Raw genomic sequence first — 25,098 nt, 5'->3', positions numbered from 1 at the left:
GCGTATCGGAATGCTCTGTATATTCTTTGAGAAATGTTTGGGAAGCGTGAACAAAGCGTTTCTTAATATTCATTATTAAAGTGTAAAGAAAGTGTATTTTAATGCTTCGTATACATTTTGTGGAATGTTTGAAAAGTGTAAACAAAGCGTTTCTTAATATAAATTTTCGAAGTGTAAAGAAAGTGTATCTGAATGCTTCATACACATTTTGTGGAACGTTTAAGAAGCGTAAACAAAGCGCTTCTTAATATAAATTTTTAAAATGTAAAGAAAGCGTATCGGAATGCTTCGTATACATTTTGTGGAACGTTTGAGAAGCGTAAACAAAGCGTTTCTTAATATAAATTTTTGAAGTGTAAAGAAAGTGTATCGGAATGCTTCGTATACATTTTGTGCAACGTTCAGGAAACGTTAAAGAAACATGAATTATTGGAGAGTATAGAAAATGTAATAAAACACTTCATACATGTTTTATGGAGCGTTTAAGAAACGTGTATAAAGCTTCGAAATCATGAAGAGTTAATGGAAAGTCAATGAAACTTCTAAGAAGCGTAAATTCTATTCATTCACGCTTCTTTGACGCTTCGTAAAGCTTTTCATTTTCACCAGGGTTGTTGTACAACTTTCTATATAAACTTATAACTATTCAAAGATCGACCATTCATAAGAATAACATTGAAAATTTATACACAAATACACGAAAATAAATGCTTTTTTTTAATTATATTTTTTATGAATGGATTTAGTTAAGAATAATGTCATTCCATTGTTATGTTTTATGTTTTCTCTTACTCTAGATCCATTTTTGTTTTTCTCCCTAGTTATGCTGTCAGGTATAGAGAAAGAAAACTGCGTGCAAGTATGTAAAAGTATTTTATAAGTTTGATTCAAATATACTTATTTTGCTCAAGCACTATACATACAATTTGTTTAACTGCATCATAAAGAAATAATCCTCATATATATTTTAGAGATTATAGGCTTAGAATTGCAATAATTAAGTAAGACAATTGGCTTTAAAGCAGGTTATATTTTTTCTTCGTATTATCGCTGGCTCGTTTTAAAAATGACCCATAATAAGAATAACAGTTATAACATTGATCCATTAAGTGGTAATAATTATGAAACCTGGATATTTCGAGTTAAAACAATATTGACAGAACTCATTGTATAAGATATGATACTCGTTAAATACAGTGATAAAAATTATGATACGTCGAAGCAGAAAGAAGAAGCCAAAAAGAAGGAAAATAAATACAAATCTATACTTGTACAATGTATTAATGATACGTAAATAGATATTATTAGAGATATAGAAATAGCATATAATATGTGGATACGTTTACACGAGGTATATGAAAAAAGAGTTTGTCTAGAAAAATATTTCTTAAAAAAAAATTAATGTCGATGAAAATGTGTGAAGGAGAAAAGTTAGAAGACTTTTTATTAAAATGCGACCGTGTTTTATGTCAGCCGAAATCGTCAGGTATTGATATAAAATACAAGGATGCTATTTGTACACTGCTTCTCGCATTACCAAAATCATATGAGATTAGTGGTAACCGTTCTTGAGAACAAGGCAGTCGAGACGTTGGACTTAAAATATGTAAAGGCAAAATTAAGAATAGAGTCTGAGAAGAGAAAGGAAAATGATGGAGATCAAAATAAATTAATAAAAGAAGCTGCATTTATATCTAATATAAAATGTCACAATTGTGGTGAGAGTGGACATATTAAGAAATACTGTAAAAAGACATCTCAAATTTAACCTAGTTATAATAATACTTAAGAAAATACATTCCGGGGAACTAGAGGTAGGAGAGGTGTGAATCAAAGCAGTACGAACCGTGGGAATGCTACTAACAAAAGAGGTCATCAAGGTTGGAATAATCAATCACATTTTAGACGAACCAACTACACCAACAAATGAGAAAAGGAGACTATGTCGAAACGGATAAAACTCGCGAAGATAGTATATGTTTTATAAGTAGTAGGAATGATGGCGTAGATACCGTAAGAAATGAGAATATTCTGTTTTTTGTTGATTCGGGATGTACTGATCATTTGGTAAATAATAAGAAATATTTTAGTGACTTTATAATTATATTATAAAGTTTATAATTATATATTAAATGAGAAAATAAGAATAGCAGTTGCTAAGGATAAAAATTATCTAAAAGCGGTAGGTATTGGAAATATTAATGTTTATAGTTATGTAAATGGCAACAAAATTAAATGCACAATCAAGAATGTTTTTATGTTCTAAATCTAAGGAAAAACTAATGTCTGTTAAAAAGTTAGAAATGTTCAATATAAAAGTAGTGTTTAAAAAAGGTAAAGTTATGGGATGGAAATAGATTAATTGGTTTGGGTCTCAGAAATTATTTGTATGAAATATGTTTTAAAGTACTGAAAAGTGAATGTTTGAATATTGACAAAGAAGATGAAATCTTAAGTTATGGCACAAGAGATATGGACATTTAGATTATTCATATTTAAAGAAGTTAATAAATAATGATATGGTTAATGGTATTGAAAAATTAAAGTTAAGTAAAGTAGAATTTTGTGAATCATGCGTATATGGAAGAATGAGAAAGCTACAATTTCGAACGAGAAAGAAAAGTGAACGTATTCTAGAAATAGTACATTCAGATGTTTGTGGTCCGATTAATCCAGTTTCACATGATGGTGATAAATATTTTGTTACATTTATAGATGATTATTTGAATTTTATTTGTGTTTATATGATTAAAGCCAAAAGTAAAGTATTTAGTTTTTTTATAGAATATATACAAATGGTACAAACTAAATTTAATAAACGAATAGTCATTTTGCGATAATGGCAAAGAGTACGTTTCAGGTGAAAGGATACGTTATTGTAAAGAAAACGGCACTGTTGTTAAATTATACAATATACTCCCCAGCAGAATGGTAAAGCCTGAACGTTATAATCGCAGTCTAATGGAAAAAGCAAGATCAATGATAAATAATTCAAAGATACCACAACATTTTTGGAATAAAGCGATAAGAACAGCGGCGTATATCCTAAATCGTAGTCCAAGCGCAAATCAATTACTCCTGCTGAACTATGGTATAATAGAAAACCAGATGTTAGAAACTGGAGAGTTTTTGGTGCAATGGCGTATCACATGTGCCGGGACAATTTAGAAGTAAATTTGATGAGAAATCTGAAAAGTGTATAATGATGGGGTACGCAAATAATGATTACAGATTATGGAATGTTAAAAAAGAAAAAATTTAAACTTCTAGAAATATAGTATTAAACAAAGATATTTTTTATTATAAACAAAATGGGAAAAGTAACATTGTCAAAATCAAAGATGTAAATATGAGTAGTGACGTAGATGATGATAATGATGCAATTTTAGAAACCGAAGAATTAAAACCACAGAGAGATGAAAATGTAAAGATTAGAAGAAAAAAAATATAAAACGTACAGAAAAATTTAATGATTTCAAAATGTATATGACTTTTGATGCTATGTCTTTTGTAGAAAAAGTTCCGAATTATTATGATGATTTAAGAAATAGAATAAATAAGAACTTGTGAGAGAACGCAATGAGTAGAAAAATAGAATCTATAATTAAAGCGAATACATGGAAGTCAGTTGTTGAACGTAAAGATGTAGAAATATTGGATACAACATGGGTATATAGTTACAAACCACTTGAAAAAGATAAGTTAAATCAATATAAGGCAAAATTAGTTGTAAGAGATTTTGCGCAAAAGGAAACATTTAATTACGATGAATTATATTCACCCGTTGCAAAGATGTTCACTATAAGAATTTTGTTAACTATAGGAAATCAATTTCAATATCATTTTATACAACTAGATGTTCAAACTGCATCTTTCCATAAGAATTTAAAGGAAGATATTTATATTTATCCGTCTAAAGGTGTTAAATATAAAATTGGCCATGTGTTCAAGAAAACAAAGCGCTCTACGCTCTAAAACAATCGTTCAAATGTTGGAACAATAGAATTAATGATTTTTTATTAAGTCTGAATTTTGAAAGATCAAACGATGATTACTACTTATATTTTAAGAAATATAAAAAAAAAACTGTTTACTTATTGCTATATGTTGATGATATAATACTAGCAGATCCAAATTTAAGTTGTATAGATTTCTATAAAGACAAATTAATTCAAGAGTTTAGTGTAAAAAATAAAGAAAAATTTAAAAATTTTGTTGGATTAGAAATAGAATATGATAAAGTAAAGGGTATATTAACCAAATTAAATTAATCAAAAACGATATTTGCTAAGAATTTTAAGAAGATTTAATTTTGAAAACTGCAAACAGTGTGTAACACCTATTGAATCTAAATTAAATTTAACTGGAATTGAAAGTGATAAAACTACAGATAAACAAGTGAACGAATTAATAGACTGCTTAATGTATTTAATGTTAAGTTCACGTCCAGACTTAAGTTTTGCCATAAACTACTTTAGTAGATATCAAGATAAATATCCGAATACCGTGTAGCAACATCTCAAAGAATATTAAGATATTTCACAGAGACAAAGAATCTTAGTTTATATTAGAGAAGAAGAGACACATCCACTAGTGTGTTATGTAAATGCAGGTTTGGGAGATGTACATGCTCGAAAATCAGTGCCTGGATACTTAATTAAAGTGTTTGGTAGTATAGTTTCTTGGACCACTAAAAAACAAAATTGTATTGCATTATCAACGACTGAAGCTGAACTTATAGCGTTGTGTAATTCAGTTGTGGATGGACTTTAGTTTAAGAGATTATTAGATTTTAGTATAAGGACTGATAATATTACAATATTTGAGAACAATCAATCATGTATCTTCTTAGTTAAGAATCCGGAAAATAATCGAAAAGTTAAACATATAGATCTGAATAAAAGTTTGTTTATAAGAACTTTAAAAATAGAGCTATACAATAGGAGTATATTAATGGTAAAGATCAACAAGCAGATATATTAACTAAAAGCTTAAAGGGGGCGCGTTTGAGAAGTCGAAAAATGCAGGTTTTTTTAAAGATTTTTTTTTCAGCTGAAATAAAAGTAATCAGTTCAAAATTATGTGGTTATTTTATTTACAATATTAAATATAAAAAATAATTTTTTTAGAAAAAAATATTAATATTTTCATTAAAAAATAAGGCCGTGTTTCTGGTACCTCGCCGCTTATCTTGTGTACAAGATAGTGGCCATTCCTTTTATTTGGAACTAGAAATGAAAATTTTTTTATTAATTTTATGTAGTTACCTTCTGGGTGAACTAAAATAATTTTGTAAAAAGTTAAATTACACTAATTTTTTGCAATAAAATCAAAATTTTTTTTGTGAAAAATGCATTTTTTTTAAAGTCGTATAAATTTTCCATTTTTTGTAATTACATAAAATTAATGAAAAAGTTTTTATTTTTGGTTTTAGATAAAAAAAATGGCCGCTATCTTGAACACAGTGGGCGGCGAGGTACCAGGAACACGGCCTTATCTTTTAATAAAAATATTAATATTTTTTCTTAAAAAAATTATTTTTTATATTTAATACTGTAATTAAAGAACCACAAAGTTTTGAACTAATAACTTTTATTTTAGCTGAAAAAAAAAATCCCTAAAAATCCTGCATTTTTCGACTTCCAAAACAAGACGCCCCCCTTAACAAGTGTTTTATTTTGTAAGAATCGTAAATGTTTAAGTTTAAATAATTATCCAAGTAGAAATTTTTCTCGATCTTCCCTGAATATATACGGACCCTGCATGGGAAATATTAGCTTGGAAAATTCAGACGGGTTTTGGCTTTTTGCTATAAATTTTCCACGATTTTTCCCAGGTTTTGGTTAAAAAATATCTATCTGTATTTTTTCCTGGATCTGGCCGGGTCCAATCTAGGAAAAACCAGTATTTTTATTCTGAACTTTCAGGTTGTGTTAACGTTTGTTAAATATTTTACGGCTCAAAATAGTAACACCTTAGAGCATATTAAAGAGTTACGGTTTAAAATAAAAGAAAAAACGGTTTAAGACGTACAAATTGTGTGATCGCATATTCGCGGTTTCTCGTCTACTGTTGAAAAAGCGAAAATATCGGGCGAGGACAAAATTAGAAACAAACATAGCGAACATTGAAACTGAAAGTGACACGTGTGACGAAAGTGACTTGATAAAAAACAAGTATTTGCGATCTAACAGTAATGAAGCTACTGATAGTGCTGTAAATGAGAATGTCTATCATGTACGCGACGAAGAGGAAACTGATGGCCTGGAAATATTTATGGAAAATAACAATTCAGAGCTCGAAGATGATATGTCAGATCCAGAAAAAGAAATCGAGAATTCAAAGCTCAAAGATGATATATTAGAATCAGAAAGAGAAATCAATGAATACAATGAAGGTCACAATAATGAGGATAAAACGGCTGATGAAATGGTAAAATTACGTCAGTGAATTGTAACCAACCAAATTCCACACAATCAAGCAGATGAGTTGTTGGATATTTTAGACCTAGATTAATGCCACTTTTACCCAAATCTACAAAAACGTTTATAAGAACATCATCCGCAAAATACAATATCGAACAATCCAGGAGAAAACCCAAGTAAAATAAGGGCCATAGGCGAGATTCCAGTATAATTTCTAGAAAAAACCGTGGAAACAAGCCTGGGCCTGGGTACATTTTAGATAATGGATCCGTCCATGCCCGCCGTCCCCATTACATATGGGTCCAAGCTAGATTTCCCGGACAGATCCAAGCTATACTCGGGGAAAAATATCCAGGGCCAAACTTTCTCCTAGACCAGATTTCTACCTGGTAGAGAGGGCATATTATGAAGCATTATAAATTATCAGTAGATTAGAAATCTATATTTTAAGTTCAACAATCCTATTTTAAGTAAGTTGTATTATTTTGTGAAATGTTACTTTAAGTCTTAAGTTGATTTTATTGAATGACATTAAGAGAGGGTATTAAGAATAATGTCATTTCATTGCTATGTTTTATGTTTTCTATGACTCTAGATCCGTTTTTGTTTTTCTTCCTAGCTATGCTGTTAGATATAGAGAAAGAAATCCGCCTGCAAGTATGTAAAAGTATTTTATAAGTTTCATTCAAATATACTTATTTTGCTCAAGCACGATACGTACAGTTTCTTTAACTGCATCATAAAAAAATAATTCTCATATATATTTAAAAATTTTAGTGCTGCTTAAATTTATATAACGGCCACAATTTTTCAATTCAAAATTTTTTTTATTTATTAGAAGCATACTAAATAATTTTATATAAAAAAATTAAATAAGGCATCTTTTTTTCATGCATATGTATTTTAAGTACTTAAAACAATTATTATCACATGCATTTGCGTCCGCACTCAGTCTCCAATTATACTAATAATTATACTATTAATTACATTAAATTATTATATGCAACACTATAAATGTGTTACTTCCATATTCAAAATTATGTATCGCAAACTGAACATCATGCAAGCATTGACAGCATTAAGTGAGTAATCCAAAAATTTTTACATAAGCGTAATATTAAAATAATAAAATGGCGCAATTTCATAGATACTTCTAATAGAGAATTAATATTTAGAGAATTAATATTTATGCATTATACATTATTTATGCATTTGTTTACACGATACTCTGAATGTGTTCAAGTTTTAGTTTTATATAGTGTCATTACTGCAATTTATACTTTTAATCAGAAATAATTATAAATTTAGAATACAATAAATTTCTAATTCGTTCAAACGTTTTAACTTCTACAATTATATTTCAACTTAATAACTAATAAAAAATATGTTGTTATAATATTTAGTTTTTACATATTTTTGAAAGCTGCAAACATTGAAGAAATCTTGCATGATTATTGAATTCAATTCGCAGGCGTTAGTATCTAATTATGTTATTAAAAAAAGAAATAAAAAATTATTAATACAATAAGCAAATGATATAATTAGCATTTGTCTTAAATGTTTTTCAATTGTATAATACTATTGTTGAAGAACGCGTCAATAATAGTACCTCTCAGGTGATGTGGAAAGCTATTGTCCCATATTTATTATCTTGTTGCATTTGTGATATGACATTCCTGAGGTTGAGTATTGCGCACTTTAATTATGCGTGTTGTTAGCGCATTTGGCAACTCGTTGTTAGCATGCGAGCGGCAAGCAGGGGACAGGAAGCGTCAATCAGAAAATTGAGCCAAAAGTTGCAACTAATTACCATTTCTGCTATAAATAATATTACTATTAATAATAAATTAATTAAAAATTCACAAATTTTACAGCCGTATTGTATATTTTTAACTTTTGATGTTAGAATTCAATACGATTGCAACTCAATAATATGATTTTTCACTTTTCGATCTTCGTTTAAACGATTTTTTGGAATAAAATATTATTATAATGACTATCTTTTTTACCTCACATTGAAAAACCATTGAATAACTTTTTCTTACAAAGCAAAAATGTCTTCACTTATTTTTATTTTTTGTCTCAAAAGAATGTTTGATAGCGATATTACGCACCATAGTGAAGAATGCACTACAGTTAAGAAACCAATTCTTGATGAAACATTAACATAAAATAATTTTGGACAAAATAATTTTCTCTCCTTGATAAAGCATTATTAAATACTATTTTGTACTAACATAGATACGATAAGAAATACATAAGAAATGCAATAATGAAACAGATCGCGCTACTAAACTCGTTAAATTATGTTTCGCGACAGAGTTGTGTAGAACGATATATATGTAGCTCTGCGTCCTATTAAGCCTTAACCAAAGGTTAATGCAATACTGTTAACTGTACTTTATTATTAAATTTTATTTTGCATATATATATATTCATCGGCCGCATCGATCGTTTTCGCCAAATGTTAATATAAGTTCGTCGGCTACATCGATTGTATTCGCGGAATATATATGCATTTATTGTATTCAAAAGATTAAACGCATAAAAATTAAATGTAATTAAAATATTTAATATAAACTAAATCAGCGCTCGGAATTAGTTGCACATTTTGGGCCGATTCCCGAGACGACGCCTTCTGTTCCCCCAATACCACCCAGCCGCTGGCGGCCGAGTCGCCGATAGCTCTGGCTCAGAAGCGTTTTATATAAGAAATAGGCTGGGTTGTTGAGGCACCTCTTAGAAAATAGTAATATTTTCTTCGCTACATAAATAATGTTTATTTTCATTAATACATAATATACAGGTTGTCCCAAAAATTTTGACACAGCGGCCGTATGCCGGTAAAGCAGACCAAATTGAACCGAAAAATCCTCTATTATTTTACAATTTTCACAAGGGTTAAAGAGATATTAATTATTAAAGATTACCGAATGCGAACACACGACTGAGATACGACCGCCTAGCGAGACGCGCCGTTCGCCGCTCCCCGCTCACCGCTTGTCGCTCACCGCTTACCGCACGCCGCTTACCGCACGCCGCGCGCCTAACGACCGTAGTCTGTAGACGGTCGTATTTCAGCCGTGCGTTCGCATTCGGTAATCTTTAATAATTAATATCTCTTTAACCCTTGTGAAAATTGTAAAATGGTAGAGGACTTTTCGGTTCAGTTTGGTCTGCTTTACCGGCATACGGCCGCTGTGTCAAAATTTTTGGGACACCGTGTATATATACTTAAGAGTGGATTTCCGAAAAGCTATCACCTCCGATTTGGCTTATAATCAGCCTAAATACTAATTTTCTCTAGTGAATAATATTCCCAAATGGAAGATGAATGCTTCTTTTTAATTATATTTTTTAAGGCTGAATTGTATTAAGAATAATGTCATTCCATTGCTACGTCTTATATTTTCTATGGCTTAGTTTACACCGATTGTTTAGTACTCGTACCAAATACTAAATCTACTTCTCCGCTAGGTATAAATCGTTTAGTGTAAAATCTACACCAATCAAAGAAGCTGATTTAGTACTTGGTACGCGTATTAAACAATCGGTGTAAACTAATCCTATGACTTTGGATCCGTTTTTGTTTTTCTCCCTAGTTATGTTGTTAGATATAGAGAAAGAAAATCGCGTGCAAGTATGTAAAAGTATTTTATAAGTTTGATTCAAATAAACTTATTTTGCTCAAGCACGACACGTACAGTTTGTTTAACTGCATCATAAAAGAATAATCCTCATATATATTTAAGAGGTTATGGGCCCAGGATTGCAACAGTTAAGTAAGACAATTGGCTTTAAAGCAAGATTATATTTTTCCTTTGTATTACCTTTGGCTCGCTTTTAAAAATGGCCTAAAATAAGAATAACAGTTATAAAATTAATCCATTAAGTGGTAATAATTATAAAGCCTGGAAATTTCGAATTAAAACAATATTAACAGAATTCAATGTATAAGATATGATACTCGTTAAACACAGTGATGAAAATTATGATACATCGAAGCAGAAAAAAGAAGCCAAAAAGAAGGAAAATAAATGCAAATCTATACTTGTACAATGTATTGATGATACGCAAATAGATATTATTAGAGATAAAGAAACAGTATATGATATGTGGATAAGTTTACAAGAGGTATATGATAAAAAAAGTTTGTCCGAAAAAATATTTCTTAGGAGGAAATTAATGTCGATGAAAATGAGTGAAGGAGAAAAGTTAGAATTCTTTTTATTAAAATTCGACCGTGTTTTATGTCAGCTGAAATCGTCAGAAGCTGATATAAAAGAAAAGGATGCAATTTGTACACTTTTGGTAATGCTTCTCGCATTACAAAAATCATATGAGACAATGGTAACCGTCCTTGAGAACATGTCAGTCGAGACGTTGGACTTAAATTATGTACAGGCAAAATTAAGAATAGAGTTTGAGAAGAGAAAGGAAAATGATGGAGATCAAAAAGAATCAATAAAGCATTTATATCTAATATAAAAAAATGTCACATTTGTGGTGAGAGTGGTCGTATTAAGAAATACTATAAAAAGACATCCCAAATTCAACCAAATTATAATAATACTTAAGAAAATACATTCCGGGGAACTAGAGGTAAGAGAGGTGTGAATCAAAGCAGTACGAACCGTGGGAATGCTACTAACAAAAGAGGTCATCGAGGTTGGAATAATCAATCACATCTTATACGAAACAATTACAATCAACAAATGAGAAAAGGAGACTATGTCGAAACGGATAAGACTCGCGAAGATGGTATGTTTTATAAGTAGTTTTATAAAAAAATTTTTTTGGATTACAAATAGAGTATGATAAAGTAAATAGTATATTGAAAATTAATCAAAAACAATATTTGCTATGAGTTTTAAAAAAATTTAATTTTGAAAACTGCAAACAGCGAGTAACACTTATTGAATCTAAATTAGATTTAACTGGGGATAAAGTTCCGAATAGGTAAAACGCCCGATTTTTTTGAAACTGCACTATTTTATGTATTTTGGCGCGCTGATTACAAATATGATAATAAAAATCACCGACAAGGTCATTTTCAAGGTCATAACTCCAAAAAAACTGAAAAAATATTACTTTTTAACATTATTTCAATAAATATTGACGTAACAAACAAATGTTTCAAATAAAAGTTGTAGTTCTTGTAAAAATACATTATTTATGTTCTATGCATTTTTTGTGTAAAACTGATAATTTTCGAGAAAATTGACGTTAAAGATTAAAAACTTTGGTAAACAGGTAGGCCTTAGCTTGCATGCGCATGCCGTTCAAAAATGTAGCGGCGTGTGTGCGTATACAATTTATGTATATTTATTAAATTTTTGCCTTGCTAAAAATCTAATGAGTCTACAATATACTAAAAATACTAGATACTGAAAAGATTAGCAAGACTCCAACGCAAGGTGTGTGCGCGCAGAAAGTTTATATGAATTAAATCTTTGCCTTACTAAAAGTATGATGAGTCTACTATATACTAAAAATTTTAAATACAGGAAAGATTAGCAAGACCCCAACGCAAGGTGTGTGCGCGCAGAAAGTTTATATGAATTAAATCTTCGCCTTACTAAAAGTATGAGTCTACAATATACTAAAAATATTAGATACTGAAAAGATTAGCAAGACCCCAACGCAAGGTGTGTGCGTGCAGAAAGTTTATATGAATTAAATCTTTGCCTTACTAAAAGTATGATGAGTCTACTATATACTAAAAATTTTAAATACAGGAAAGATTAGCAAGACCTCAACGCAAGGTGTGTGCGCGCAGAAAGTTTATATGAATTAAATCTTCGCCTTACTAAAAGTATGAGTCTACAATATACTAAACATATTAGATACTGAAAAGATTAGCAAGACCCCAACGCAAGGTGTGTGCGTGCAGAAAGTTTATATGAATTAAATCTTTGCCTTACTAAAAGTATGATGAGTCTACAATATACTAAAAATATTAGATACTGAAAAGATTAGCAAGACCCCAACGCAAGGTGTGTGCATGCAGAAAGTTTATATGAATTAAATCTTTGCCTTACTAAAAGTATGATGAATCTACTATATACTAAAAATTTTAAATACAGGAAAGATTAGCAAGACCCCAACGCAAGGTGTGTGCGCGCAGAAAGTTTATATGAATTAAATCTTCGCCTTACTAAAGGTATGATGAGTCTACAATATATTAAAAATATTAGATACTGAAAAGATTAGCAAGACCCCTACGCAAAGTAGAGAGCATATTGTGTTTGAAAGTTATTTTCAACTTCTATAATAGACACTAGCTATGTAATAAGCGGGGGGAGAGGCTCCGCCCCTCCCCCCTGCACCCCTTTCCCCGCCTGCACCCATTTCCTCCTCGGGGGGCTCCGCCCCCCGAACCCCCCGTGTTTCATCCTACTTACCAAAGTTTTTAATCTTTAACGTCAATTTTCTCGAAAACTATTAGTTTTACACAAAAAATGCATAGAACATAAATGATGTATTTTTACAAGAACTACAACTTTTATTGGAAACTTTTTTTTGTTACATCAATATTTCTTGAAATAATCTCAAAAAAGTGATATTTTTTCATTTTTTCTGACCTTGTTTTGGCCTTGAAAATGACCTAGTCGGCGAATTTCATTATCATATTCGTAATCAGCGCGCCAAACTACATAAAATAGTGGAGTTTTAAAACATTCGGGCGTTTTACCTATTCGGAACTGCACCCTTAACTGGAATTGAAAGTGATAAAACTACAAATAAACCAGTGAAAGAATTAATAGGCTGCTTAATGTATTTAATGTTAAGTTCACGTCCAGATTTAAGTTTTGCCATAAACTGCTTTAGTAAATATGAAGATAAATATCCGAATACCGTGTAGCAACATCTCAAAAGAATATTAAGATATCTCACAGAAACAAAGAATCTAAGTTTAGTTTATATTAGAGAAGAAGAGAAGCATCCACTAGTGTGTTATGTAGATGCAGGTTAGGGAGGAAATGTACATGCTCGAAAATCAGTGCCTGGATACTTAATTAAAGTGTTTGGTAGTATAGTATCTTGGACCAGTAAGCAACAAACTTGTATCGCATTATCAACGACTGAAGCTGAATAGCGTTATGTAATTCAGTTGTGGATGGACTTTAGTTTAAGAGGTTATCAGATTTTTAGTATAAGGACTGATAATATTACAATATTTGAAAACAATCAAGCATGTATCTTCTTAGTTAAGAATTTGGAAAATAATTGAAGAGTTAAACATATAGATCTGAAATATAAGTTTGTATATAAGAACTTTAAAAATGGAACTATACAATTGGAGTATATTAACGGTAAAGATCTACAAGCAGATATATTAACTAAAAGCTTAACAAGTGTTTTATATTATAAGAATCGTAAATGTTTAAGTTTAGATAGTTAGAGAGGGCATATTATGAAGCATTATACATTATCAGTAGATTAGAAATCATTATTTTATGTTGAACAATGCTATTTTTAATAAGATGTGTTATTTTGTGAAATGTTACTTTAAATCTTAAGATAATTTTAGAAAATGTCATTAAGAAAGGGTGTTAAGAATATTGTCATTCCATTGCTATGTTTTATGTTTTCTATGACTTTAGATCCGTTTTTGTTTTTCTCCCTAGTTATGCTGCTGGATATAGAGAAAGAAATCCGCGTGCAAGTATGTAAAAGTATTTTATAAGTTTCATTCAAATATACTTATTTTGCTCAAGCACGATACGTACAGTTTGATTAGCTGCGTCATAAAAAAATAATTCTCATATATATTTAAGAATTTTAGTGCCGCTTAAATTTATATAACGGCCACAATTTTTCAATTTATAATTTTTTTTTCTAGGAGCATACTAAATAATTTTATATAAAAAAATTAAATAAGGCGTCTTTTTTTCATGCTTATGTATTTTAAGTATTTGTAACAATTATTACCACATCCCACACAGCATGCAATATTGCAGTAATATAGCAGTAATGTTACAATTTTTTTGGAATATTACGCGGCAATACATCAGTAATATTGCATAAATATTGTTGTAATATTAAATGTCCGCGAGAATCCATCACTTAAATATTTCTGCGATATTTTAATAATATTACGATGATCTGTCTGTAATAATGCGATGATATTTATACAATATTACGGTAATGTTTCGACAATATTACTGATACTGTTCTGCAATATTGCCATAATAATTCTGTAATATTGTCTATAATATTATAATGATGTTTACGTAACGTCGCTCTTTTACTGCAACAGTGACATAACTCAAAAGTCACGATTTTTCAGAAAACGAGTTTAAGTGTTTTAAATCGTTATAACACATCTATTTAAAACATTCAAATTCGTTTTGTGGAAAATCGTGATTTTTTAATTATGTCACTGTTGCAGTAAATAAAAAAATTTTATTTATTTGTTATAATTTCATATAAATTGGTTATTATTACAGTTTTTATTATTATATTATTATATTTTTTTATTAAATTCTAAAAGCATACTTGACATGTATATATGTATATATTATAAGAACATTACTTTATCTATATGTGTGTATGTATCATTTATATATATGTGTGTATTTATATCTATATATATTTCACAGATCGTCTCCTTCGTCTGTTTCCTGTTCGTCATCTTTTCTGTTATCTTTTTCTTCATCTTTCTTTATTCTATAATATAAAGTGATCATTTATATGTATATTCGTTTCGACTGATAAAAATTATTTTATGGATAATAATAAACAAATATATATTACCTCTCTCTCAAAACTCGTTGCGGAGCATTTGCTAACCAATTGCCTATTTTTCTTTGCAACTCGTCTTCTTTGATATTTCTGTCACATTTCATGACTGTTTCTGAAAATCAAAATTCCATAGGATGTAACTTCGTTATCTAATTAATATTACTATAACATATTATATACATAAATCTCGTTGTTTTGCATTTTATAAATCATGTACGTTAAAATATTCTACTTTTCTCGGGCTTAATATTATTTTTCTTGAAAGATTTATTGTAAGGAGAAGCTCAACTATAATTACGTAAAAATTTGGTTTTTTATTGTTTATTTTATTTTTGTCGCTACAAAATAGTTCATAAAAATTAAGAAATTCTAAATTATATTGTATTTATAATATTTTTGTTATTCTTAAATGTTTCTTATTGTGTTTCAAATTGTTATTTTTAAAATAAAATGGTTCAATTGCTTTCAATTACAAAAAAACTGTTGTTTCTCTATACACACTGTAATCTAAAATTATACTTACCAATAATGCATTTTGTGATTTTGAATTTGGACAGAGCTTTTTTCTTCTGTTTTCCAAAATAACTAAATTCACAAGCAAACTTATTTGTGAATGCTTTTGATAGAATATTGGTTGTAATTTCATAAGCATTTCTTCCTCCTCTTTTGGCGAACAGTGTCATCTGCAAACATTACAACTAATAACTACTAATGTCAATATATTTAGCATATGGAAAAGCTACTTCCACAAACTGCAAAAAGTACATGCTAGAGTATATTGCAGTATCAATACTCTACAATTCACCCAACACAGAGGATTTTAGAAATATTAAAAGACTAATATATATATATATATATATATAAGTTATATGTATGTCCAGAGGTAGTTTTCGGGACATTTTGTGCGACGCAATAGCAGTTTTCAGGACTTTTGTTGGTTTTCAGGACTGTCCCGAAAAAATTTATATATCCAAAGGCAGTTTTCGGGGCGTCCCGAAAACTGCCTTTGGATATATAAGAGAACTGTTCTGAAATGTACCTCTTCATATATAATGTTTATATATATAAATCATTTGTATAATGGTATTTTTCAGGACCTATTAATAAAATCCAGAAATTAATACACACCGATGTATATATATCGTAAATCATAATATATATTTCCAAAGTAGTATTTCTAGTAATGATTCTAATAAATATAAGCTTTATATATATATTTCTTAATTAATATACTCACAAGTAAAATACTTAAGTCCCGAAAGGTGCCTTTATATAAGTTGAAATATTAAAACCGTTATTATTTTTAATAATGATGTATATATCAAAAACATACTTCACGCACACATTACAGAAAAAAATATTGATTACAATAATACAATAATAGATAGCAAGTATATGCGTGAGCGGCGCACGAGCAACTGGACCGTGTTTACCCGAACAAAAATAGATTGTAATTATATAAAATGATATGATATAAATTAATTTCATATGATCATATATAATAATATCTAAAATTTGACTGTGTTCATAACACAGATAAAATAAAAAGATATTTATTAAAAAACGCAAAAAAACTTGGCGCTGCTACGGTAAACTACATATTAATTTCATTGCTTTATAATACTTTGTGGTGTAGCAGCGCCAAGTTTTTTTGCGTTTTTTAATAAATATCTTTTTATTTTGATTAAATTTTTTATATTTTTTCATCTTTTAATTAAATATTTTTATTTTTTAAATATATTAAAAAATTTTTTAATTTTATAGAATTTTATAGAAGAGTTTTATAGAAATAGTGTACAACTTTTTTCATAGTTCTTTAGTCCCACTTGGTGCCATTTCCTGATATCATATTTTTTTGTAGAAAGTATATATAATAGCTTTTTTGAAAATTTTAATATACAAGTTTTTTTTGAAAGGTTTTAATATATCTCTTGATAATATATATGACAGGTTTTTTTGAAAGGTTTAATATATACAACAATTTTTTTGAAAGATAAAACAATACGGTTTTGTTTTAGTTGTGACAAGAGCGTGTACTTGGTTCAATTTACATTAGTGTAGTTGTGAAAGTGTAAAGAATATGCTCAAGTGTGTATAACGAATTTAAAACATTACGTTTATAAAAAGGCAGTGTCTAAAACTGTTTGTACAATAATGTTACTGCTAGGAGGACTTTAAATGTACTTGCAGAATTATTTCTGTAAAAAATTGTAAAATAGGTTGTATTGATAGAGCCTATATAGTTCGAATAGAAATCGGAAAGTTTCATAGTTGTATTTCTGCTGTTTTGTTAGATTTTTTTTCGTGGATGGACGCATCGCATTTGCGATTGTTATACGCATTTGCTTTAGTTTCGCGAACAGATTTCTTTTGTATTAAAGATTAATTTCATTAACAATAAGAGATTATTAGGACGCAGATGTTCGTGCACGATCCCGAGTCGGGCGCGGAGAACCACAGCGTGCGAGTGCTCGCTAAAGTGAGGTAGCAAGTTGCTCGCTCTCACTCGCACTCACACGCTGCGGTTCTCCGCGCGCGACACGGGATCGTGCACGAAAATTCACGTCCTATTCATTAGTTTATTAAGATATATAAAACAAATCCATATTCTCTAACAATGTTAATTAATCGTTTTTCATTTTGGAATATCATGCAACAAAGACTCAAGTCTTTATTATTAGATCTATTGAAAATAAAATTGTTCTGGAAACTGCCATTGTATATGTTACAGTTTTAAAACTGATTAGAAAAGATATACATAGTCAATATCTATATTTCAAAAACAATCATAAAATTAGGATAATTATTTAAATAATGTGTTGTGTGTCGAAAGACCACAACGTAATAATTATAGGTTAATTAGGCAATAACAATAATAAACATTTAGGCCATTAATCGAGGCCACTTCTCGAGAATCCTGTGACAAAAGTTATTTAATTATTAAACAATTAGGCGCTGACGCGAGCACTCGTTCTTAGAAGCCCGAGTGTCACTTGCGTCTAAAGTAGGTTAAACAGATCAGCATTTTGGTAACACAATGGATCGATATAGTTCAAGTCTCATTGTGTTCCGAATACTGATCCGTATAAATTAAGGCGGCACACAAGGCGCCGCGGGTTTTTATCAGCAAAGTTCCGGACGAAGCACGACACGTCGCGTACACGCGTAACCACGGTAGTACGGTCGCCGAATAAGTGAGGTGACAAGTGTAATAAGAAGATACCAAATAAAAGCTATTCTATATATATTCAGAAGTGCCTAATTATTCTACACTCTCCGAGTCAAAGCCCCCTTGACCAGCACGGCGAATCCCGAATCTATACGCAGCGCCTACCGCCACCATAGTGGGCGCAACAAATGAATGAAATTGACTATTGCTTTTATTTATTTCAATAATCTAACAAATTTTACTTTATAGGTTTGTTCATGTATGTTTCAATAACAGGACGCGATCATTCTTGTCGCGCGGTAAAAGTTAGTCAATCAACTGATAACTTTTTCATAAAAACAAAAGACGATTGGCTACTGCGTCGTACGACAAGCGTTACCGCGTCCAGTGTATAGAAGCCATAAAACTACATACCGTACATACTATATACGTTCAAGAATTATTTCATTTGATATGTAAAAGTCATTTTTGTTTTGTATGTATATATACGACTGAATACTTATGTGAAAAAATGTCACGATATATATTGTTTTTTTGTAATTGTCATAAATATTACGGAACAAATATGAAACACAAAAGGATGAACGTTAAATGTGCAGTTAATAGAAATTGTAAGAAAACATGTATTATACGTACAATTGCACAGAACAGTAAGTATTCATTTTTATTTTATTTACTTAAAATAATTAAAATATTTTCAGCGCATGTTGCATACATTCAGCATAACCTATTATAACCTATTTGACAGAATATAACCTTTTTAATCAAGTAATCTTTAATCAAGTAACCTTAATAATCAATAAATAAATCAATATAAGCCATAAATATGTATAGATTTTGCACAGTATCGTTATTTTAACTTCCTTTTTAGTTAAATTCTTTTTTAATTAAATTCTCGCAGCAACACGTTTTGATCAATTGTGTCCAAATAAATGAAATTAAATATTCTATTTTTACAGAAAATAAAGACGATCTTTTTATAATCGCTAAAAATTTAAATACAAATAATCCACGCATTTTTCTGGAGAAAATAAAATTAATTATTCATGATAACAATAGTAAGTATTACAATTTTAAATTCTGAAACTACGTGTAATATTTACATTGCATTTTTATTTTCTACACTAAAAATTTTTCTATTTTTTGCAGTAAATACAGAAACATCACAAGATGTTTGCACTATTAATATGAATACTAATAAGCATATTAATACCAATAGTTTGAACAATGCCACTGATTTTGACAATAATACAGAAATTTTTCTTAATAACGAATATGACCATAATGCAATAAATAATGTCAATAATACACATATTGATTCTGATAATGCCATGATACTTTCCAAAGATAATAAGAATAGTAGAGTAAAGACTATAAATCTTAATGTAACAGTTTCCCGTGATAACGATAATAATTATAAAACAGTAGATAGTGATATTAATACCAATAATTATATGAATAATAATAATCCTAATAAGAATATATCATTCTCCTGTGATAATGACGAAGATCATAGCATAGCAGATAAAGCTATTAATGCCAACAATTCTACGAATGATACTGATTTTGATAAAAATGTGATATTTTCTTATGGTAATAAATATGGTCACGATGCAATAAATGTTGAAGATTACGCCAATAATCCTAAGAAACATGCTGATTCTGAGAATGCCATAGTATTTTCCAATAAATGTGATAATAAGCATAGTAGAGTAAAGGCTGTAAATCTTAACGTTACATTTACCTGCGATAAAAGTTACAATACAGTAGATGATGACATTAATGTCAATAATTCTATGGATGATAATAATCCTAATAATAAAATATCACTTTCCTGCAATAATGACAAAGGTCATAACATAGTAGATAGTGCTATTAATGCCAACAATTTTACGAATAATACTGATTTCGATAATAACGTAATATTTTCTTATAGTAATAGCAATGGCTGTAAAACGGTAAATGATGATATCAATACCAATAATTCTACGACTGATAATGATCTTCATAATAATATATCATTTTCCTTGGATAATGATAAAAATCATACTATAGTAGATAGTACTATTAATGCCAACAATTCTATGAATAATGTTGGTTTTGATAATAATGTGATGTTTTCTCATGATAATGACAATGGCTGTAACACTATAGATATTAATATCAATAATTTTATGAATTGTAATAATTCTGATAATAATATGACATTTTCTGATAATGACAATGCCAATAATTCTGAAACTGGTGTTGTTCTCAATAATGTCATGATATTTTCCTATGATGATGACAATAATTCTAGTATATTGAATGATCTCACTACTGCCAAAACTTCTACGATTTACAATAATAGTGATAATAATATAATATTTTCCTGTGATGATGATAACATTATTAACAACACACAAATTGCTTGTGCAAATATAACAAATACTTCTGAATATCTACCTTCAGCATCGGAAATTACAGTTGAAAACGAAACTACAGAACATGAAAGCATTCACAATAATAATTCTACAACTAATGATAAAAATTCTTCAGAATCACTGATAGACATTTCTTTTATAAATACATTTGGTTGTAAAGAAGACAATTTACATATTTCATTCTCCCAGCCTAAGGGACTTCAAAAAAAGAATTTTTGTTACTATTGTAAAAAGTTTCAAAGTAAAATTGCACGCCATTTAGAAAACGTGCATAAATTGGAACCTGAAGTAAAAAAATTTCTGTTATTGCCAAAAGGTGATCATATTTTTTAATTTTAATTCTATAGAATATTGTATATTTTTTATAAATAAAATAAGTATTAATAATCTTGTTAATATGTATATACATTTTACACAAGTTTATTAATATGCATTTCTTTATTAATATGCATTTCTCAATATTATTTTTGTTTTAGGTAATTTAGAGAGGAAAAAAATTATCGAAACTATTAGAAGAAAAGGAAATTTCATATTTAATACAGATCCTGCCATAAATACAGGAGAGTTAATTGTTTGCCGAAGACCTGCCAAAAATAGTTGTAAAACAGTACGAGATTTTACGAGCTGTGCAAAATGTAAAGGATGGTTCACTAAAAATAATATCAGGCATCATTTTAAGCAATGTGTAGGTGTATCCAAAGGCAGAAGTGTACAAATTTTAGGACGTGCTGTGATGGGAAGAATACATGAATGTGCAAGTGAGACAGTAAGAAAAGTTTTATTCTCAGTTTTGAGGGAAGATGATGTTACACGATGTATTAGATACGATAAATTATTGATAACATTTGCAAACAAATTATGTATCAAGTACAATCTTCAGCATCAACAAGATATGATACGTGCTAGACTTCGACTATTAGGACGGTTTCTTATCGCAGTAAAAGAATATAATCCTGATGTAATAGAATTTTCTGATATATATAATCCTTCTATATATGATGATTGTCTTAAAGCAGTAAATAAAATAGCACATTTTGATAGCATTAATAAAAAATATGGTGCACCATTAGTTGCATCAAATATTGGGACAAATTTAAAACAAATTGGCAATTTGTTAATAACAGAGTGCATAAAAACAAATGATATAAAGAAGCAAAATAGTACAGAAAATTTTTTAAAATTAGTACAAGAAGATTATGGGATTTCTATAAACAAAACAGTGGAAGAAAATATAACACAATATAAAAGACAGAAAAAAGTTACGCTTCCATCTATGGAAGATATAAAAAAGCTACACTCATATCTAAAAAACAAAAGAAAATTATTATACACAAAACTTCAGAAGAAATTTATGTACAAAACATGGCTGGAACTTGCAAAAGTTACACTTACGTCTACACAAGTTTTTATCAGGAGAAGAGCAGGAGAAATTGAACGTGTTACTATAGAAGATTTTAATACTCGCGAAGGTATAACAAAAGAAGCATATTTTGATTTATATAAATCATTAGGAACCAATTTACAACAGGTAAAAATTATTTTTTTATGTGTAAATAAAATACAAACTAATATGCAATGCAAAATAAAAATTCTATAACTTTTTTATGTAGGTTGCTGATAAATACGTAAGATTCTTAATTCGTGGAAAATTAGGACGCACAGTGCCTGTCATTTTAGACATGGAATTAGTTCAATGTAGTGAATTAATTTTGAAGCACCGACAGGATGCAAATGTTTCTGAAAAAAATCCATATGTATTCGGCATACCTAATAGCAGTAAGCGCTATTTCAAATATTTAAGGGCATGTATCCTTATGCGATATTTTTCTAAAAAATGTAGTGCACAAATATCACATACATTAAGAGGCACTGAATTACGCAAACATATTGCTACAGCGTGTATTACGTTGAATTTATCTGAAAATGAAGTGGATGATTTGGCGAATTTTATGGGACATCACAAAAAAATTCATAAACGCCACTACCGGCAATCAATACCAGCAGTAGAGATCATTCGTATGACAAAGTTTCTTCAAGCAGCATTAGGTGAAAATATGCAACAAGAATCTAATAATAGTGATTCAGGTATAATTATTTACCTTTATTACTCCATATATTTATATAGTTCTTTTTATAAAATACATTAACTATTGTATAACGTTTTTCTATATTTTTTATTACACATACGTATTTTATCAAAAGACAAAATTAGATAAAGGCATCTATAATCCGATTCAAAAAATTAATAATAAAAATAATGTTATAAAAATGTAATATTAAATCATAACAAAATAATGAATGCATTAAATTATTCCTCATAACAAAAATATTTAAATTTCTAATTCATACATATATAAATTATCATCTACCCTGATAGCCAAGCATGTTTTGCAAAATCAAGCAACTTAATGCTGAGCATGAATTTTCGACTAGTTGCTGTATATTTGTTAAAAACGTAATGCATAGTCATACGTATTCAACAACACGGGAGCAGATTTGAAACATTTCGTGTCAGCAGATTCAGAGCAAACGGAGAGCAACTGTTGCTCATTTTGTTGCCAACAAAATGACTTCTATTCATGGAAAACATTTTGCTTTGTCATTCATTTTCGACAACATAAGAGCAACATGACGGTGATAGAAAAAGATAATGATGTCTGTGCTTTTGTCGTATATTTGTTAAAAACTATTTAAATATATTAATTTGTTAAAAACTGTTTAAATATGTTAATTGTGCCTTGTAACCAATATAAAATGTCGAAAATGACCTATCTTTGTGTATGTGTGTATGTGTGTTTGCGCGAGTGCGTGCAATTTAATAAATAAATAAGTGATACATCGACGATACTTGTGGCAAATTAACACAGCTTTACCTATAAATATTTGCGGCAAGGTATATACAGGGTGTCCCATTTAACTTGAGACAACTAATAATTTCAAAAAATAATTGTACGAAAAAATGTCCCAAATAAACTTTTAATATTATCAAAGGGGACGTCTGCCTGTGTGAAAATTAACCCGCCCCCATCGCCCCTTAGGGGTAGGGCGGGTGCAACTTTGAAATTTCAAATGAGAACCCCCATTTTTTATTGCAGATTCGGATTCCTTGGAAAAAAATACGTAAGTTTTGTCCGAGACATTTTTTCGAATCGTGATAGATGGCGCTGTAATCAGTGAAAATTAGTTTTTGCCATTTTCTCTCACAATTAGGTGCTTTATTTCGGTGAGTTCCCTTGCCTCTCACTATTCAATTACAATAAATGCTCGAAATGATGACCTTCCATTTCGATGCATTTATTAACTCGAGCTTGGAATGCTTGTACATATGTAGAAAGTGTATCTGGCGTTATTTGTGCGCAAGCATATCTAATACGTTCCACCATGTTTTCTCGAGTATTTGGTACTTCTGTATACACTTTTTCTTTAAGGTAACATAAAATTATTTCAACTTTCAAAATTATTTCAAAATTATTTCAACTTTCTCCTCTAAAGATAAATAATCCATTATTTATTTGCTGAAATAAAGAACGCGTCCGTAAAAAAACAAGTAGCTAGCGTATGTATTACTGAAATTTACTTGACTTGAAATTTAAAGAATCCAGTTATTGAAGAATTGTTCTGACTTAATTTCTTTCATTTATTTTGTTTCTCCTTTTCAGTATTTTCAGTATTTCAGAAATTTAATACATATGTAGATGCCTCATAGTTTTGGATTATTTATCTTTAGAGGAGAAAGTTGAAATACTGCAAATTAACTATTTCTAACATTGTAAACAATTTTTAATATCGGCCGCCAATGAAGTAGTACGCACGCACGCACATACATAAATACATACATACATACATATATATATATAAAATACATAGAAACACATGTAGACATCTCACTCGTCCAAATGCGTAAGTAACACGTGAGTAGACACGTATTCGGCGAGTGAGACGCCTATAGGCGCTTCTATTCGCGGTGTGAAAGTTTTATTGGCTCTAAAAAGGGCCGATCGTATGACTAGCGCGGAAGCTTCTTAGTAGTCCGTCCAATATCCGGACCGGTCAATAACTTGATTGATTCGACGGGGTATCGAATCAATTAAGTTAGCGAGAAAATCTGGTCAAAACCGAAGTTCTTCCCAGATTTCTCTTGCATGATTAACTAGCGCTGCTGCCGTTTTTTTCTTTCTTGGCTCCCATCGTCGAACCATTTGTGCCCAAACATTTTCGATCAAATTTAGATCTAGTGAACGAGCAGGCCAGTTAACCAATTGGATCTCCGGATGATTCCGAAACTATGTTTGTGTTTCATGCGATGTATGGACTGCGGAATTATCCTGCATTA

The 25,098-nt window shown here is 29.7% G+C and overlaps 1 protein-coding gene and 1 long non-coding RNA gene across 3 annotated transcripts in view; one reads left to right on the top strand and one right to left on the bottom strand.

Annotated features, from left to right (window-relative positions):
* Positions 1–23,607, top strand: part of LOC136997153 (putative uncharacterized protein DDB_G0282133) — a 164,008-nt gene extending 140,401 nt beyond the window's left edge. For both annotated transcript variants that reach the window (XM_067347580.1, XM_067347579.1), the window contains 4 exons: positions 19,302–19,400; positions 19,492–21,081; positions 21,242–22,293; positions 22,376–23,607. In XM_067347580.1, coding sequence (XP_067203681.1) covers positions 19,302–19,400; positions 19,492–21,081; positions 21,242–22,293; positions 22,376–22,912 — 3,278 coding nt within the window. In that variant the 3' untranslated portion in view covers positions 22,913–23,607. The remainder of the gene's footprint in view (positions 1–19,301; positions 19,401–19,491; positions 21,082–21,241; positions 22,294–22,375) is intronic.
* LOC136997167 (uncharacterized) lies at positions 14,302–19,304 on the bottom strand. The gene is made up of 3 exons (XR_010887977.1): positions 15,697–19,304; positions 15,186–15,285; positions 14,302–15,098 (listed from the first exon to the last, which is right to left on the bottom strand). It is a non-coding gene; the product is annotated as an uncharacterized lncRNA (long non-coding RNA).
* Positions 23,608–25,098: the final 1,491 nt, after the last annotated feature.

The sequence above is a fragment of the Linepithema humile genome, chromosome 1, assembly GCF_040581485.1.
Source record: "Linepithema humile isolate Giens D197 chromosome 1, Lhum_UNIL_v1.0, whole genome shotgun sequence".
In the NCBI taxonomy this organism is placed as follows: Eukaryota; Metazoa; Arthropoda; class Insecta; order Hymenoptera; family Formicidae; genus Linepithema; species Linepithema humile.
Note: the sequence above shows the minus strand (reverse complement) of the source record. Positions and strands in the feature narration are given on the sequence as shown.